The sequence below is a fragment of the Artemia franciscana genome, chromosome 8 (genome assembly GCF_032884065.1).
Source record: "Artemia franciscana chromosome 8, ASM3288406v1, whole genome shotgun sequence".
Lineage (NCBI taxonomy): Eukaryota > Metazoa > Arthropoda > Branchiopoda > Anostraca > Artemiidae > Artemia > Artemia franciscana.
Genome location: NC_088870.1, coordinates 14,487,295 through 14,508,014, shown reverse-complemented (window position 1 = coordinate 14,508,014; position 20,720 = coordinate 14,487,295). Strand labels below are relative to the sequence as shown.

Here is a 20,720-nt window from a genome sequence, read left to right as displayed (position 1 = left end):
GCTGGCTACCTAACCTGTGGCCTCTTTATACCCTTCATTGAACTTCCAATCTCCCTTAAATCTTCTTTATAACATCCTCATATCCAAACTACAGACAACCTGCTTCCCATTTAGCCCTGGATGGTTGGCCAACAAGAACTATCTATGGCAATCTTTCATTTCCAGAATGTGTCCTGGACAAGTCAACCTTTATCTCATTACAGCTCTTGAAAGTGGGATTGAACTGTATTTTTTAATGTTGATTGTTTGAAACATGGTCAGTCAGCTGGCTACCCAGAACAATCCATTGGCAATATCTGTGGAAAACATCTTGCAAATTTTCATCTAGTTTTTGGAGTGCTTGTGCTTCAGAACAATATTTGATTACTGTCATCTCTTTAGCTTCCAACATTCTAATTTTGGCTAACAAATTTATCTTCCTAACTTTTCAAACTTTTTTCAACTTAAAAAAAAACACCCTGAGCCATGGGTAGTTTACTTTTAACGTAGTTAGTGCTCCCACTGTTTTTTCTAATAATACTGGCAAGGGAAGTGAAGCTGTTCACCTAATTAATCTTTTTACTACCCATTTTCACCTTTTCATCTTGTCATATTTCTAGCCTTAGTGACCTTGTCTTATCAACATTAAATTTTAAACCTATTCTAGCACACCAAACTTGCAAAACCTATTAAAGCTCATTCATTTTGCTCAAACATTCATTTAGGACGGATGTTTTTCCTTCCCAGTTGATTCCATGTTCTGAAATTGCCTTTCTTGTGCTCCTTAAGGCAAAGTCTATAAAATTGATCCATATTAAGGGGGATAAAACACAACCTTGCTTAACTCCCAATTTGATATTAAACAAGCTGCTAACCTCATTTCCTACCTTAACCACAGAAGTATTATTCTTGTACATAGCACTAATCACTTTAATATGTTTGTCTGGTATACTATACAAGGATAATACCTTCACTAAAGCTCTTCCATCAACAGAGTTGAACGCGTGATCATAATCTATAAAACTGAAGACCAAAAAAGATAACTTCAAAGACCACAACTGAGGACCAAATGTGTTTGATAAATCAGGCTCTCCTCAATTATTAACCTAAGGTTGGAAGTTTGGTTGGTACATCCTCTACCTTTTCTAAAACTGCACTGTTTAGAAAAGTGGTTTTTTCTCCAAAAAAAGTTTTTTGTCAAAAAAAGGGGTTTTTCTCCTCGACGCCCCGCTCCTTACGCTAAAGTTTTTTATTGTTTTAAAAAGTAGAGTTGCGAGAAAGAATCAAACTTTAGCGCAAGGAGCGGGGTGTCGAGGAGGAAAAACCCCTTTCATATACGGAGTAATTTCTGTTCGTTTTAAGTTTTAATGTCGCTCCTTACTTTCATTTCAAAAAACTTGTTTTTTTTATTTAATTTCTGAAAGTTTTTGAATTAATGCATGTCTGATTTTGGCTCTCCGTACATAAATTATTAAAATGAAATTTGCATATTAATTCTTTTTTTGGCTAAATGGCTTTTTCTTAGTTTTGATCAGACGATTTTGACAAATAAGGAGTGGGGAAGGAGGCCTAGTTGTCCTCCAATTTTTCGGTTACTTAAAAAGGCAACTAGATCTTTTAATTTTTAACGAACGTTTTTATTAGTAAAAAAAATACGCAACTTAAGAATTAACTTACGTAACAAAATTTTATATTCTTATATTTTTGATTATATATATGAGGGGGTTGGTCCCCTCGTTAATACCTCGCTCTTCACACTAAATCTTGTTTTGTCCCAATTCTTTAAGAATGACCGCAGAATCTGAAAGGCCGTAGAATAAATAGTTGAAATTACTTAAAAAATTTTTAGCATAAAGAGCGAAGTATTTATCTCCTCTTAAATACCTCGCTCTTTATGCTAAAGTATTTTTAGAACCCCTCATATGCGTAATAATCTCTGTTCGTTTTAAGGTTTAATGCTTCTTGTTACTTTCAATTGAAAAAACTTTTTCATGTTTATATTTTTTTTTATAGTAATGTTAGAAAGTCCTGCGCCCCTTTCATTGAATTTCTCAACCCCCATGAAATATTCCTCCAAGGAAAGATCCTCCCATATAGCCCCGTCCCCTGAACCCCACTCCCAAACCAAAAATCCCCCTTATAACGTCGGTACACTTCCCAGTAACCATTACTGTATGTAAACATTGGCCAATGTTTGTAACTTGCAGCCCCTCCCCCAGGGACTGTGGGGGATAAGTCATCCCCAAAGACATAGTTATTATGGTTTTAGACTATGCGGAACAAAATGGCTATCTCAAAATTTTGATCCGTTGACTTTGGTAAAAAAATGAGCGTGGGAGGGGGCCTAGGTGCCCTCCAATTTTTTTGGTCATTTAAAAGGGGCACTAGAACTTTTCATTTCCGTTAGAATGAGCCCTCTTGCAACACTCTAGGACCACTTGGTCGATACGATGACCCCTGGGGAAAAAAAAAACAAACAAATAAACACGCACCCGTGATATGTCTTCTGGCAAAAAATACGAAATTCCACATTTTTGTAGATTGGACCTTGAAATTTTTTCGATAAGTTCTCTGATACGGTGAATCCGATGGTACGATTTTCATTAAGATCCTATGACTTTTAGGGGGTGTTACCCCCTATTTTCTAAAATAAGGCAAATTTTCTCAGGCTCGTAACTTTTGATGACAAAGACTAAATTTGATGAAACTTATATATTTAAAATCAGCATAAAAATCAGATTCTTTTGATATATCTTTTAGCATCGAAATCTTTTTTCATCGAAATTTTTAGCATCCGTTTTTTAGAGTTTTGTTTACTATTGAGCCGGGTCGCTCCTTACTACAGTTCGTTACCACGAACTGTTTGACCAGAATATAATTTGTACTATACCTGCAGTGAAAATTGATATGGATTGTCAATTCAATTTAAATATACTGATATATATGTTTCTTAAAATATTAATAATTATTTATTTATTAAAATTAAAAAGTTAACACTTTAAATGTATTTTGTTTATTTAACTGATATAGTAAATAACCAAGTCAAATTCAAAACAAGCAAAAAATAGCGTGATTAGAGCTGACAACCCCATGCCTTCTCAAGACCAGAGCATAATTCGCACTTCACTGAAAACAAAAAAAATATTTTTTTAATTTGTCTAAGATGTTTTCAATAGATATATGAAGGAGAAGTACCGCCCCCTTGAAATCTAATTACAGAGCAAGTTTCTGGTGCCCTTTTTAAGAGTAACAAGAGATTGGAGGGCCAACAGCCCTTTTCTCAAGCCAATTCATTTCCCAAACACATCCAGTCAAAATTGAGATACTCATTTTGTTCAGCATAGTAAAATGGTTCAGCAACTATGTCTTTAGGGATATTAGGCATATCAACCTCCTTAGCCCTTTATGCTTTAAAATTTTTGGGGATGCTGCTATTACTACTTCTGCTCTTACAATTCAAATAAATAAAAAGAATATAATAGTTTTCAAGTTGTCAAAGAGCATAGATAGAATCTTTTGGGAATGATGTTAAGTTTTATTTTTCATGTCAACTTCAAAAACTTTAAATTACAAAATACTGTCTGTGTCACGATTAAAATCTGTTGAAAAGTTTCTCCAACATATATAGCCAACCATAATATGATAGAAGATTACATTAAAAAAAACTAGTTTTTTTAACTGAAAGTAAGGAGCGACATTAAAACTTAAAACGAACAGAAATTACTCCGTAAATGAAATGGGTTGTCCCCTCCGCAATCCCTCGCTCTTTACGCTAAAGCTTTTAATTGTTTTAAAAAGCAAAATTGTGGCAAAGAATCAAACTTTAGCGTAAAGAGCGAGGGATTGCGGAGGGGACAACCCATTTCATATGCGGAGTAATTTCTGTTCGTTTTAAGTTTTAGTGTCGCTCCTTACTTTCAGTTAAAAAAACCAGTTTTTTTTATGTAATTTCTGAACGTTTTTGAATTAATGTATGTTTGCTTTTGGTTCTCCACACATAAATTATTAAAGTGAAATTTGCATATTAATTCTTTTTTTTTGGCTAAATGGCTTTCTCTTAGTTTTGATCAGACAATTTTGAGAAATAAGGGATGGGAAAGGAGGCCCAGTTGCCATGCAATTTTTGGTTACATAAAAAGGCAACTATAAATTTTAATTTTTAACGATTTTTTTTATTAGTAAAACATATACGTAACTTAAGAATTAACTTACTTAACAAATTTTTATATTCTTAAATTTTTATTATGTATATGAGGGGGTTTGTACCCTCGTTAATGCCTTATTCTTTACACTAAATCGTAAGTTTTGTCCCAATCCTTTAAGAATGACCCCTGAATCAGAGAGGCCGTAGAATAAATAGTTGAAATTACTAAAAATATTATAGCATAAAGAGCGAGGCATTTATCTCCTCCTAAATACCTCGCTCTTTATGCTAAAGTATTTTTAGAACCCCTCATATGCTTAATAATCTCTGTTCGTTTTAAGTTTCAATGCTACCCTTTCCTTTCAATTGAAAAAACTTTTCCATTTTTATTTTTTCATTTTTTTTATAGTAATATTAGAAAATCATGTGCCCTTTTCATTGAATTTCTGTTCCCCCATGACATGTTTTCTCCAAGGAAAGATCCTCCCACATAGCCCCCTCCCCTCAAACCCACCCCCAAAACCAAAAAAATCCCCTGAAAACGACTGTACATTTCCCAATAACCATTATTATATGTAAACACTGGTCAAAGTTTGTAACTTGCAAGCCCCCCCTGTCAGGGACTGTGGGGGAGTAAGTCATTCCCAAAGACATAGTTATTACAGTTTTTGACTATGCAGAACAAAATGGCTATCTCAAAATTTTGATCTGTTGACTTTGGAGAAAAAATGAGCAATTTTTTTGGTCACTTAAAAAGGGCACTAGAACTTTTCATTTCCGTTAGAATAAGCCCTCTTGCGACATTCTAGGACCACTTGGTCGATACGATGACCCCTGGGGAAAGGAAAAAATAAATAGAAAAAATAAACAAATAAACACGCACCCGTGATTTGTCTTCTGGCAAAAAAATACGAAATTCCTCGTTTTTGTAGATAGGAGCTTGAAAATTTTGCTGTAGGGTTCTCTGATACGCCGAATGCGATGGTGTGATTTTCGTTAAGATTATGTGACTTTTAGGGGGTGTTTTTCACCTATTTTCTAAAATAAGGCAAATTTTTTAAGGCTCGTAACTTCTGATGACAAAGACTAAATTTGATGAAACCTGCATATTTAAAATCAGCATGAAAATCTGATTCTTTTGATGTATATTTTGCCATCAAAATTCTGTTTTTTAGAGTTTCATTTACTATTGAGCCAGGTTGCTCCTTACTACAGTTCGTTACCACGAACTATTTGAAACCTTAAAGATATACCATGTTTTTTTTTAATGAAAAAGACTATGTCAATAAGACACAAACAGATGTTGATTTAAGTAAACTTTTTCCCCAGTACAAGTTTTTCCAAGAAAAGTAAAGAGCTCCATTAAGCCAAGAATGAGCAAAAATAAAACAAATATTTTTCTTAGCATATAACTACCACAAATCACTATGAATAAATAAATGAAACTCAAAACAAACAGAAGTTGTCACTTTACTGAAAATAAAATCCATTTGAAATGTTTTCTCCTTTCTTACTTTCATGAATGAAAAATTATCAAAACCTTGACAAAGAAATGTCAGTATATCTCAATTTAACTAACAATCCATGGTCATTTATTTGTTTTTTTTTCAGTAAAGTACAAATTGTCCTCTGGTCTTTAGAAGGTATTGAGGTTTTCAGCCCTGCTCATGTTAATTTTTGATTATTTTGAGTTTGAGTTGGCTATTTGGTGTTATTTCTGTTCGTTTTGAGTTTTATTTATTTATTGATATCTATATATGGTAGACTTAGGCTTGGAAGATAATTTGACTTCATTTTTGCTATTTTCATCTTAATAGAGCTCTTTGCCTTTCTTTTAAAAACTCGTCTTGTGGAAACAGTTTTTTAAATTAATAGCTAAAAAAGGAGGGGGTTAGTAGAACACCTTAGGGTAATCCACTAAAGATAAGGAGAGGGGATATTGTTTCAGATACTTTATTGCTTGTGATGTGTGTGATAAGAAAGTCACTATCTCTTCTGAAATTTAAACTTGTATGTAATTTTGTTTATTTTCACATTTTTCTTTTCAGATTGGATATGAGCCCTTAGAGCCAGTGTCAGGAAGATCCCTTTTAGGACATGCAACACTTTTTTATCCCAACTTAGTTGAATACAGTAAGAATAACTCATATATTTGCTTCTCAATGACATCCCTCCTCTCTATGCAAAGATTCTAATGCTACTAAAATTGAATCTCAAATGGTTTTGCACACTTCTTTGAGCATAGCTTTTATAGTTCACTGACCGAAAAATCTAGTTTTCCTGATGAAAGAAAAGGCTAAAATTGAAGCTGAAAACAAGTAAAAACAAGAGCCAAGAGCTGATATAGCACATGTGACAAGGCTGGAACCTAAAGTTAGGCTTGGTCCTAGAGTTATTGCTTTTGCTGCTCTTTGTTTACTGGAAATTATTGCAAAGATAAACTTGGAAATACAGCGTTCCTTTTCTTTTCTTGTTTGGTAATCTACATGTAATGAAGATAAGTTAGTTCAGAGTGCAAAAAACTAATAAAAGCACTTTTTTGTATACCAAACTCAGCTAGTTGATAAATTCCAAGTGTTTTAGTTGCTGACTGAGTAATAAAAATTTGTTTTGGTTGCTGGTTGAGTAACAAAAAAAAATAAAAAAATAATGAAAGCACTGTTGAGTATAACAAACTCGTCTAGTTGGTAATTCCCAAGTGTCTTAGTTGCTGACTGAATATAAAAAATTTAATGAGAGCCCTTTTCAGCACAAGAGCACTACAAATTCAGCTAATTGGTAAATTCCAAGTGTTTAAGCGCTGACAGAGTAACACAAATTTAATGAAAGCATTTTTCTATCATAATAAACTCAGCTAGTTTGGGAATTCTGACGGTTTTAAATTCTGACTGTTTATTTGCTAACTGTGTACCACAAATTTAATGAAAGCACTTTAGAGTACAATAAACTCAACAAGTTGTTAAATTATGACTGTGTTAATTGCTGACTGAATGTCCAAAATTGAAGTCCCATAGTAATTCTATGTCAAAAAATTCCGAGTCAAAAAAAATTTTGGTTAAAAAAAATTTTGTTCCAAGAAAAATTTAAGCCAAAGTAAGTCCCATAATAATTCCCAAAGTCTCAAAAAGATTCCAAGTTGGAGAATCCAAGCCCCAAAAAAAGAATATTCAGAATCAAAAATAAATAAAATTCGCCTCGGCAAATTTTATGGTGGTTTGGTGGTTATGGTGGTTTCCAGGCTAAGGCAGTAAACCACCCAAAGGCAGCGTTTATGTGGTTTTTAGTTTTCATATCAGTCTTTCCTGTCTCCTGAAGGTCCAGGTCCAAAAATATTATTTCAGGGATTAAATTCAATAGTTCAAGAATAGCTAGCAGGGAGGAGTATTTTTTAAAACTCATGATTATATAGGCCTATGATATAAAAAACACAAACAATTTGGTAAATGCTCTTTTTGTTTTGATATTATTCTTTACCATTCTTTGAAGCTACAGGCTCAAAATATTCCAAAGACTGAATTCAATAGGCTAAATGTTGCTAGTATGGAGGGATGTTTTTTTAAAGCTGATGATTATATTTTATACACAAACCCATACAATTCATTAAATGCTCTTTTGTAGTTTGTATATTGTTCTTTACCATCCCCTGAAGATCCAGGTTCAAAATATTCCATGCATTGAATTCAATAGCTCAAGAATGGCTAGTAGGGAGGGATGTTTTTAAAAACTAAAGATGATATACATACAATTTGGTAACTAAAGGGAATGTAAATGCCTTTTGATAAGCCAAAACTGTATGAGAAACAGTCCTGTCCACTGAACATACAACAAAAAATATATAGATTACGCAGCTCTTGTATATTATTGTCCTCATCAAAATTCCTTTTATTAGATATTTTTCTTGATTAAACTAAATTTATTATTAGATAATAAATTAGACCAATCCCCATTTTTTATATCAAACATTTGGCATTCAAAGTGATATTTCCAAGAATGTTCTTATCACCAGATGCTGAGATAATGTAGTTGTATGAGCTGTCATAGTATCTGTTGTTTTGTTTCACCAAGAAAATAAACCCGGCAAGTGATGTTTCCAGGAAATGTTATGGCTCTGTGAGGAGTATATGTGGATACAAGTGGCTATTACCTCCAATAGTGCACTGGGATAGGGCTTCATTAGTATCTGGGCAAGGGATATGAGGGCTTAGTAACTCCAATAGTACACTGAAATATGACTCCATCAGTTTCTGTGTAAGGGACACTACTTATATATTGATTTCAAAATTAAAATTTCTGTAACTTTGGACAGTGCGTCATTTTTTCACTTTAAAAAAAAGAAAGACTTCATGAATTTGAAAAAATTGCTATTTTTCTTATAAATGCTAACATATGTAATGTTGGTGGATAAATTTTTTGATAGTATCATTTACTGTTTAATTAGTATTAAAAGATTGTGTATTAGTGGTCATGGTTTGAGCAGTTGAGTAATGACTTATTGCCTATATGTTTCAAGTACAGTCTCATTGAACATCGTCAGGAATCCTTAAATAGTAATTATTGTGAAAATTCAACGCTCCTTTAGAACATATAGTGGTATTTTTATGTTTGATTTTTTGATTGCAATATTAGTCCGATATTTGTAATCAGCAATATTGTTAATTCTTAAATATCAGTTTTGGTAAGGAACAAACTATTCCTACTACTAATACTAATTACTCACCACAGCACCGAGCCGCCTGAGGCCGACACAGATACGTACGCTTTTCTTCCATCCCAATCTACTCAAAGTCATTTTCTTTCTACCCTCCCATGAACTTCCTGAGCATCAAACTGTGTTCCTGGACTATAAATTATTTTATTTTTAACATTTAATCATTTAGGACCATTACTGAGATAACTTCAGAATTGTCATGAGCTGGTGAGATTCATTGTGTCCCCATTTAAGTAAAGCTGGGGGTAGGGGATGATCTTTGACAAAATATGAGCCCAAGAAAACCTCTTTGGGTCTATTCATACCTAATTAAATTGTTAGCATGATTCCAACAAGTGTAACGAGTCTACCATTTCTGAAATATACTCTTGAATGTTATATATATATATATATATATATATATATATATATATATATATATATATATATATATATATATATATATATATATATATATATATATATATATATATATATATATATATATATATATATATATATATATATATATATATATATATATATATTCGGTCTGTCAGTCTGTCGGTCCCGGTTTTGCAACTTTAGGCACTTCCAGGTAAGCTAGGACGATGAGATTTGGCAGGCGTATCAGGGAACGGACCAGATTAAATTAGAAATAGTCGTTTTCTCGATTTGACCATCTGGAGGGGGGAGGGGGGCCCGTTAAGTCGGGAAAAATTGAAGTATTTTTAAATTACGAACGGTTGATCAGATCTTAATGAAATTTGATGTTTGGAATCGTGTCTCAGAGCTGTTATTTTAAATCCCGATCGGATCTGATGACATTTGGGGGGGGGGTGGGAGGGGGAAACCTACAACTTGGAAAACACTTAGAGGGGAGGGATCGGGATGAAACTTGGTGGAAAAAATAAGCACTAGTGCTAGATACATGATAGACATAACCAAAACGGATCTGCTCTCTTTGGGGTAGTTGGGGGGGGGGAAGGTAATTCTGAAAAATTAGAAAAATGAGGTATTTTTAACCTACGAACGGGTGATCGGATCTCAGTGAAATTTCATGTTTAGAAGGAAATCATGTCTCAGAGCTCTTATTTTAAATCCCGACCGGATCTGGTGACATTGGGGGAAGTGGCAGGGGGAAGCCTAAAACTTGGAAAACACTTAGTGGAGTGATCATGATGAAACTTGGTGGGAAAAATAAGCACAGGTCCTTGATACATGATCGACATAACCAGAACGGATCCGCTCTCTTTGGGGTAGTTGGGGGGGGGGGCTAGTTCTGATTTATTAGTAAAAATGAGGTATTTTTAACTTACAAACGGGTGATCAGATCTTAATGAAATTTGAGGTTTGGAAGGATATCGTGTCTCAGAGCTTTTATTTTAAATCATGACCGGATCTGGTGACATGGGGGAATGGGTTGGGAGGGGAAATCTAAAACTTGGAAAACACCTAGAGAGGAGCGATCGGGATGAAACTAGGTTGGAAAAATAAGCACAAGTCCTAGATACAAAATCGACATAACCATAACTGATCCGCTCTCCTTGGAGTAGTTGGGGGGGGGGGGGGTGGATTCAGAAAAATTAGAAAAAATGAGGTATTTTTAACTTACGAACATGTGATCAGATCTCAATGAAATTTGATATTTAGAAGGATATCATGTCTCAAAGCTCTTATTTTAAGTCCCAACTGGATCTGGTAACATTGGAGGGAGTTTGGGGTGGGGGAACCTAAAATCATGGAACACGCTTAGATTGGAAGGATCGGGATGGAACGTGGTGAAAAAAGTTAGCAGATGTTTTAGATACGTGATTTACATAATTGGAACGGATCCGCTCTATTTTTTTTTTTGGGGGGGGGGTTGAAAAAAAATTCTGAAAAATTAGAAAAAATAAAGGATTTTTAGCTTACGAAGGAGTTATCGGATCTTCATAAAATTTCATATTTAGAAGGACCTCGTGACTCAAATCTCTTATTTAAATCTCAACTGGATCCAGCGTAATTGGGTGGGGGGCAGTTGAGGGGAACCGGAAATCTTAGAAAAAACTTAAAGCGGTGAGATCAGGATGAAACTAGATGGGAAGAATAAGAATCTGTCGAAGACACTTGACTGACATAATCGGACCGGACCTGCTCTCTTTGGTGGAGTTGGGGGGGAATTTTGAAAATTGAGGTTTTTAACTTACGAAAGGATGACCAGATCTTAATGAAATTTGATATTTAGAAGGTTCTTGGGCTTTAAATCTCTAATTTTAAATTAACCAGATCTTGTGACACTGGGGAGAGTTGGAGGGGGAAACTGGAATTCTTGGAGAACGTGAAAATCGGGGTATTTTGATTTTACGAATAGGTGATCGGATCTTAATGAAACTTGATATTTAGAAGGAATTCATGTTTCAGAGCTCATATTTCAAATCTCGACCAGATCTTTTGACATTGGGGGGAGTTGGAGGGGTAAATATTGGAAAACACTTGGAGTGGAGGAATCGGGATGAAGGTTGGTGGATAGAATAAGCAAATGTCCTTGATACGTGATTGACGGAACCGTACTGGATTCGCTCTCTTGGGGAAGTCGGGGGGAGGGGTTCAGTGATTTGGCGAGTTTGGTGCTTCTGGACGTGCTAGGACGATGAAAATTGGTGGGTGTGTCAGGGAGCTGCACAAATTGACTTGATAAAGTCGTTTTCCAAGATTTGACCATCTGGGGGGGGGGGGGCTAAAAGAAGAGGAAGAATTAGAAAAAATTAGGTATTTATAACATACGAGTGGATGATCGGATCTTCGTGAATTTTGATATTTAGAAGGACATCGTGACTCTGAGCTTTTATTTTAAATCCTGACCGGCATTAAGCCTCTTTTTTTCCTTTTAAATCAATCTACTGATTCATAGAGTTTAGCTAGAATTCATACCATATGGTCTCTTGGCTCTTAGCTCTTCTTGCCTCGTCACAAGTACCATATGAGCTCTTAGCTCTTGTTAAGTTCTGAATTCTAATATTAAACTATGATTTGCTCTCGGAAAACTTTAAAATATCTATTAATAAATTTTAATGGGGACTAATTGCTACTTGTGAATTGTGTACTTACTTTGTTTTACATTGGACAATTATGATATTAATGATTATTGTTAATGTACATGTTATTTCTACCCTTTTCTTGTAATCTTCGAAGCATTGTGCATTGAATATAGACATATATCTAAATATGTCTTTTTTTTGGGGGGGGGGGATAAGTAGGTAATTGTTAAGTTTTTTTTTGTTTTTCCGTTTTAGACTTTTACATTTCAATAGTCGCATAAATTTTTAAAAATTTACAAAATTTCAGTTGTATTTATAAAAAAAAGTTGCATAAATTACATAACAAAAATAAAACTGTAATACATCTCTCATCAACCACTCCACCATGATGATGATAATATGAACAATGATAATAATAATAATAATAAATAAATAAAAACTACAAACCTTTTCCTAATAAACATTTTTTTTTCAAATTACTTTTAAATAACCCAAGGTACTAGGCCGCCCGAATGTTCTCTGGAATGGAGTTAAATACACGCGGCTCTGAAAATCTAGGGAAACCAGTCTTGGTTCCACTTCTATGTGACCGAAAAAATTTATCAGCATTTTTAGTTTCATAGCTATGAATTAAAATATTAGAATTTACAAAGTTTCCACATTGGTAGGCAACAATTCCTAACTGGTAGTCATTTTTTTTGCAGCAATGTATATTTACCAGCGCGATGGCTTCCTCGGCCTTTATAGAGGCTTCCTTCCTTGGCTGTTCGGTTATGCTCTCGGGGATTTTGTTTATCAGGAAGTTACAAAGTTGATACACTTTGAGGTGAGATGCTGTGCACTTTATTTTATTGATTAATCACGGTGGTAGCTAAGACACATTCAAGCTGGTCTAGGCAACATTTAAAAATACATAAAAAAGTGCGTATTGTTAAGATATTTAAAAGAAAATTTGTGAACAATTGTTTAGAAATGTTTTTGATATCAAATTATTTATTATACGAGTAAAAAAATAAAACAACTATTTTTAAAGATGAATTTCGTAACAATCCAGTCAAGTTAAATTGGCAAAACAAGTTAAAGAACTGTAAATGGCACTAATTTCATGAATAGTGATTAGTTTTTCTTGATTTCCCGTCCTATTCTTAATTAACGTTCAGATACCTAATAAGTGCCTTAAATTATCATTTTTAATTTCAAGTTTATTCTGTTTCATTTATTCATAATATGCTAGTTTTTTTCTTTATTTCGCCGTTGCAAGTAGGATTTAGTAGATTTCTTTTATGTCTATTTATGCTCAGATTTTGATAGGAAAAAATTCGACTCTATTGTCTCTCTAAGTATTTGGGAAAGAATTGGAAACCCCAATGAAGTATGATTGGACTAGAAAAGGCTTAAAATCTTTTTCCCATCTACTTTGTATATAAGTGATAAAAATTATAGTACCTTTCCCAAGGGCTAACAGTGATGATGGGGCAACCAGCCTGGCTCTCTGTCCTTCTCTTCTACCTGACCCCTCACTCTTAGCCCTGATTAGGCCAGATATAAATCTTGAGATAGTCATTTTACTCAGAAGTCTCCAAAGTTCTAATATATATTCATTCGGTGTCGACGTTACCCCTATGGCCTGGGGAGCAATGCTTAATTATTTAGAACACCAATAGTTCACTGATAGAAAGGGCATGTATATTTGATCTTGGTTGTGCGATTAGCTAGAAGTTCTTAGGATAGGTTGCTAGACGAATATTACCATCCCATGGGCTGACTCTGAAAACGTCACACACACCTGAGTGAGTCAAAAGATCCTGCGAGTATCACAGTTTTCATATCACGGTTATCTACAACAGCTCAGAATGGCATGGGGGACTCAGTTGAAAATTTTGCGGGTTGGAAAAAGTCAAGTGAACATAATATTTTTATTTGGGGGAGAGAATTAGGATATTGTTTGGGATAGGAATGGAGAAGACGGGCAAAGGGGGAGGGGAACAAATCTTATATTGAGGAGAAGGGAAAAGGGCAAATAACATCGTCTTCGAACCACCAAAATATGTTTTGCTATTAGCTCCTATTGTACTATGGCACTTAAAATTTATTTAAGGTTAAGTAGTGAGGTAAATCAAAAGATACTGATCGAAATGGTGAATTTGCAATAGCTCGGGAGTGGCTTGGGGTATCAGGTATACATTTTCAAGGAGTGTTGTGGGCTGTGGAAGTAAACGTTTCATCATGGCTTGGTGTAGAATGTTGCACTAAATTAAATTAAAAGTTAATAAAGTCTGTTAAAATATATTATCTGCAATATCCTGGGAACAGCTAGTGGGATGGAGCCGAGGTTTTTAGAAACAAATTTATATGAAAGGAGGAGGCAAGGGGACTTCAAATTTTATGTCAGGGATAGGCGCTAAATATGTTTTGTCTCTAGCAAGCCTAAACATTTTTGTACTATTCCTTGCTATTGCACTTAAAATCTATTTACGGTTAAGTAAATCAAAACTCATTATGAGATGCCCTGTGATCAAAAAAGCATTTTTCAGAATTATGGGAACGGCTTGGGAGATCAAGTTGGAACTTCTAAGGATTTGTTTTTGAGTGTGAAACCATGCTCACCTTGAATTTTAACTTGGGAGAAGAAGAAGGCTAAACCGATTTTGTTGCAAATCTGCCTAAACGTTTTGGCACTTTCATCCTCTTTCGGATGAGAATCTATTTACTGTGAAATAGCAATGTAAGTCAAAAAAGCTCTATGCATCCATCTTGTTTCCTATCCCCAGGTGAGTGAACCCCTATTGTAGAAAACAAATCTGAAACTAATTTTGCTTGTGTTGGTTCGCTAAGCCTGAAAATAGTCCCAAATTTATATCTGGCGTGTGATGGGTTTCTAAATTAAGAGGACTTTAACGATGACAATCAATTTTGGAAGACAAATTGTTTGTATTGATCCATAGATCAAGAAATTTGATTTTGTTTATGCTGATCTGCTTCAAAATTAAGATTTCAGAATTAAGGGAACCTCAATCAAAACAAAATATTTGGTAAACCAACTTAAACTGAATTAAGAAACGTTTTTCAAAAAGATAGTTTTTTCATAGAAAAGTAAAGAGCTGTATTAAGCCAAAGACTAGCAGAAATAATGTCAAACAATTCTTCTTGAAACTAAAAACGAGCAACAATCGCTGTCAATGAATGAATAAGACCTAACCAAATACGTTTGTTCAGTTGCAATGACCAATCAAGTCGAACTTAATACGAACAGAAATTACCATAAATAAGAGTAGGTAACGCTCCCCAAGCCTCCTACAGGCATGTTATTTCCGCTTCACTGAAAAAAAAAGGTTTTAAACGTTTTCTCTTTTGAAAAGTAAATAAATCCAGAATTACTGAGACGTCTGTGAGTGAATTCAGTATTGATTCAGAGTCCATGGTGTTAAGACCTATAATTTTTGAATTTAAACCTATCATGAGTTGGCAAAGGATAATAGTTTCGTTGCAGTAAACTCAGTGACAATAACGAATTCATAATTGCATTGTCAATAATAATACTGACGAACAAAAATAACCTTTTTCTGATGTTACCGTGTTCATGAAGCGTGAACAAAAGCTAAAATAATCGGATTATTTGTTTCAAGTTGTAAGGACAAACTATTATGAAAGTGTAAAGATTGAATTGCATTAAACAAAACAATTGGATGAATACTGATTTACCTGAGTGTGGCTTTGTGCCAAGTGAGCAAAGGATTTGATTACACGAATATCCGCTACAGAACAGGAGTTAGAGAAAACTGGAAAATCTATTGTTTCAGAGATATTTCGTCAGGTTTCTGCAAAGTGTGACACGAGAGCACAATCTGGCCTTAAAGACTCTGCAGAAACTATAATTAATGAATTGTACAATTCTGTGTCACTGGAGTTCAATCCCATCTTAGACCGTACTGAACGAGAGCTGAAAGCGTGTAGAATGCAAACACTTAATCTGGAGAATTGAATTGAAAAAATCGAAGTCAAGCTTGACGATACAAACGTCCTATCAACACTGACGGGTGTTACTGGTATGTCTTCTGGCGAATTATCAAGTGTTTACCGGTTTAGAATGAGTGAGGCTCATACTGCTAGTCACAAATTTGCCTCAGTACTAGTGCAATTTGCTAGCAAATAAGTTGCTCGAAAAGTTTTCTCACAGAACTCTAAATTAGCTGGTTCGGGTATTTTTGTGTTGGAATTTCTTACAAAGCGACGTCGTGATTTGTTCAATCCCACAAGGGTTTGGCGTCAAACACATATGGACTGACCGCAGTAACATACTAGTGAAGTCACCAGGTGAAGCGTCTGCGCGGAAGATATGATCCCTTGGTGAATGCATTTGAAGACCAAGTTGGGGTCGGTGAGCTCTCAGTTACACAGGCCCTTGTTCGTCTATTTATGAATTCAAATTCATTCTTTTTGAGTCGCATTCATCCTCTAAAGTAACCGAATTGTGTGAAACACTTTTAAAAGACATTAATGATTCATTGGTTTATATTCCGGGTTAAACGATTGAAAATGTCTAAGGGAGGTATTTTACATTGCTAATGATTATATATATTTGGTTCGTAAAGATCATTCTGTTAGTCTTGAAGGAGTATTTGAGTCGGTTTGTAATGAATTGCTGATTAATCAGAAAACCATTCTATTTGCAAAGGTTTATCGCCCCCCTGATGGACCCTTTTGTTTTTTCATTGATATCCTTACGGGTGTATTGGAAAAAGTTCATAGTCTGAATTTCGACATTATATTTATGGGTGATTTTAATATTAACTTATTAGATACAAATCCATCAATGACTATTGATTTTTTATCTGCTAATAGTTCTTGTGGTTTATTGCCTTCAATTTTGATCCCAACAAGTATCACCATGTCGTCCGCCGCTTTAATTGATAACATGTTTTCCTCTCTTTCTTCTTAAAATAGTGCTTTAATTATTTTAGATTTATCAGACCATTTTCCTGTAGGCTCTAAGTTTGATGTGCTGAGTCCCCGTCCTTCTAATTCATTTGTTCAAAGGCAGTATTTTCTCACAAAAGAAGAGCAACTCTCAAACCTAAGGTCAAAACTATTGGAAGTTCAGGGGAATCTATAGATGATTTTAATATCCCTATAAACGATGTGTTTGAAAAATTTTATGGGTGATCAAGGACACTTTCGTTGAGACATGTCTACATGACCAGAAGAAAAATGATTCCAAAAGGTCGACCCCTTATTGTCGGTGGATGACTCCTGGATTGGTAAATTGTGCTAAGCGAAAAGCTTATCTTTGGAAAGTTTCTTACAAAAATCATCTTACTCCTGAGTGGCATCATTGTTTGAAAGAGTATTGAAATATATTTAAGTCAGCAACATGGGTTAAAATAGATTATTATCGTAGAAGATTTTCAGAGTGTGGGAAAGATATAAAAAAAAACCTGGATGATTACCAACGAAGCCCAAGCTATACGGAAAGGATATTATAAAGAGGAAGAAATAAAACGGGAATTTACATCTTATTTTAACTCAATTGGTCATTTGACTGCTAATTCTGTATCTGAATCAAGATCTAATAGTGATTTTGCTAGAAATTTGGATCCTTCTTGCGACAAATCTTTTATGCTTGTACGAGTAACTGAAACAAAGGCTTCTCGGATAGTTTCTAATTTAAATGGATAATCTTCATCAGGACCTGATTTAGTACCCACTCGAGTAGTCAAGTCTACTCTGCCAGCGAAAGTGACTCCGCTAACAAAGCTAATTAATAGGTCGTTTGGACGTAGAGTTTCCTGTCAGGCACTGAATTTTGTGCGTATACTTGTCATCCACAAAGGTAGTAGCAAGAGCGATTCTTCAAACTACTGGCCTATTTCCCTTCTTTCTACATTTTCAATGATTGTGAAAGACCATTCTAGTCTCGTTTGGCAGATTTATTTGCAGCGAAGAAAGTTTTTCATGTGTACCAGTTAGGATTTCGTCCAAAACGTTTTACTGAACAGGCTTATATTAGCCTTCTCAATATTGTAAATAATGATTTAGACTTGAAGAAAACGCCAGCAACATTCTTATGGATGTGAGAAAAGCTTATGACTGTTTGTTTCAAGTTATTCTTCTTGAAATTTTGGTCATTCGCATTTTGGTGTTCGGGGAGAAGCATTAGAGTGGTTGCAATCTTATCTTCGGCCGGTTTATTTTTTTTTATCCAGGGTCTGATATTAAGGCCAAAGTAGATTTTGGAATTCCACAAGGGTCTATCCTTGTTCCTTTGCTTTACATTGTATATGCCAATGCCTTATTTTGGGCTATAAGAGATGCTCCAAGGTCTATTTGTTGCAATATATGTCACCCAGATGAATTGCAGTATCTTAACTCAATATATATTGAACAAAATGTGGATTTATTTGCAATTGCTGATGATATTACGCTTGTTTGTGCCGAGCGGGATCAAAATATTTGGTAATACAGTTTTAAATACTGTGTTCACAGCCTGAAATTTTAATGAGATCAAAAAGAGAACATTTCACACTAAGAATAAATACAACCAATTTTTTTCAAACTTTCTTTGTCGCTGATGTGCTCCCTTGGGTCAACAAATCAAAATTAGAATCCACTTGTCCTCCGCTTCCAATATTCCCTCACAGTTTCAGCTAGGTCCCTTAAGGGGTTGAGTTATACCATTATCCGTATATGAACTATTGAAGACGTCCTCTTTTGACATCCTGGATGCAGATAGTATCATTTGCTTCAGTTCAACATCCCCTTCAACATTTACAAAAAGTTTCAACTCAATATCTTAGCCGTTCCTGTCATATTTCAGATTTCGACACCCTGGATGGAGACAGTTTACAGATTTAGTTCAGTATCCCCATCGGTATTCCCTTTTTAATTTAATTTATTTAGTCGTTAGTGTTTTTTTTTTCAGATATGCCCTTTTCAGAACCCAAACAGAGTGTATTTTGATTTAGTTTAACATTTCTCTCAACTTTCTGGAAAAGTTTCAACTCAATACCCTTAAATATTCCTGAGTTATTGCATAGCCATATTGACAGTCATAATGCACCCAACGTCTCCTTATTTAGTTCAATATTCTCTGATAATTCCTACTTTATACTGTTTTTTGTTGTTGAAAAATTACAAATGCGTTTTTTTTATGACCTTGATGCGCACAGCTTCTTTAGACTTTTTTCTACAACGTTTGTGCATTCCCTGAAATTTCTACTTGACATGCATGGAACTTCCTGAGATACTGCCGATTAGCCTTGTTTGCAACCTTGATACACATAGGGTGTTTTGATTTTGATCAGCACCCTTCGTACAATTCCCTGAAAGTCTCACCCTAATACCCTAAAAAGTTGCTGAGATATTGTAGATATGCCCTTTTTTCAACCTAGATGCAGGTAGTATCTTATGGTTGAATTTAGTATACTCTCTGATTGTTCCCTGAAAGTTCAACTTGATATCCAAAGCCGTTCATGAGATGTTGCGGATACTGTCTTTTGACAATCTGTTTGCACGCAATGTCAGTGTTCGGACTCGCCTATAAATTCCTATATTTTAATGGACTCCTATAAAATGCCTATATTTTGGCTAAAATCTTATTATTCCTTTATTTCGGCTGAAGAGCACTAAGAACATTGCTCATGGTTTGCAATTTTCTGTCTTTTGGTGTAGATCGATAAGTAATAACAACTGTTGAGCTTTTTGAACTTAACTAATGCTTTGTGTTGGGCTTAGTAAGCTTCTTCTGCCTGGGCTATGCTGTTTTGTTGACTTAGTAGCTTATGTTTCGTTTTTGTCATGTTGTGCCTGTCCAAAATAAGCGAAGATCAGTATATAGGCTAGCAGTCTCTGCTTAATGAGACTGGAGTTCTTGCGACTTACATGTTTCCTGTTTGAACGCTGGCTGGCTGATGTAAATGCCGCCCAGTTATTCAAATGGTTATTCTAAGATAGTTGCTAATTGAGGGAAGTATAATAGACGTGCACTGGGTAGGCTATATGCTACATTCTGTGATCAATCTGTCCTTTATTTATCTGGTCTTTTATTCCCTTCTAAAGAAAAATGATGTCAATCAGATTGGGACTTTTTATTTCAGATATTGTAAATTTTTACTTTATCTCCCCCCTTGGTATAGCAATGGTAAGATAATTCGAAAGTTTGATATCCCTGATACAAGTGCAAAGTTGGCCCTCCTGCATGGAAGATTGTCGGAATAAGCGTTTTATCGTTTATCGTCTCATCATCCTTTGGTCCGTCTGTTTGGTTAATCTCATTGTAGCGTAGTGTTTTATGGCACTTGGTATTAACCAAGTGACATGTAGGAATCGCAAATTTTGTCGGTCTGTCTGTCTGTCGGTCCTGGTTTTGCTACTTTAGGCACTTCCAGGTAAGCTGGGACGATGAAATTTGGCAGGCATATCAGGAACTGGACCAGATTAAATTAAAAATAGTCGTTTTCCCGATTTGATCACCCGGGGGTTGGAGTGGGGGGCCTGTTAATTCAGAAAAATTGACAAATGAAGTATTTTTAACTTACGAACGGTTGATCAGATATTAATGAAATTTGATGTTTGGAAGGATGTCGTGCCTCAAAGCTCTTATTTTAAATTTTGACTGGATCTGGTGACATTGGGGGGAGTTTGGGGTGACCTAAAATAATGGAAAACGCTTAGATTGGAAGGATTGGGCTGAAACTTGGTGGGAAAAATAAGCACAAGTCCTAGATACGTGATTGACATAACCAGAACGGATCCGCTCTTTTTGGGGTAGTTTGGGGTGGGGGGGGGGGTTCTGAAAAATTAGAAAAAATGAGGTATTTTTAACTTACGAACGGGTGGTCGGATCTCAATGGAATTTGATATTTAGAAGGATATCGTGTCTCAAAGCTCTTAT

At 35.0% G+C, this 20,720-nt stretch overlaps 1 protein-coding gene across 1 annotated transcript in view; it reads left to right on the top strand.

Annotated features, from left to right (window-relative positions):
- The window catches only part of LOC136030020 (mitochondrial carrier homolog 2-like), a 59,240-nt gene that overhangs the window by 4,568 nt on the left and 33,952 nt on the right, over positions 1–20,720 (top strand). Inside the window, exons 2-3 of the mRNA XM_065708634.1 lie at positions 6,172–6,256; positions 12,535–12,656. Coding sequence (XP_065564706.1) covers positions 6,172–6,256; positions 12,535–12,656 — 207 coding nt within the window. The remainder of the gene's footprint in view (positions 1–6,171; positions 6,257–12,534; positions 12,657–20,720) is intronic.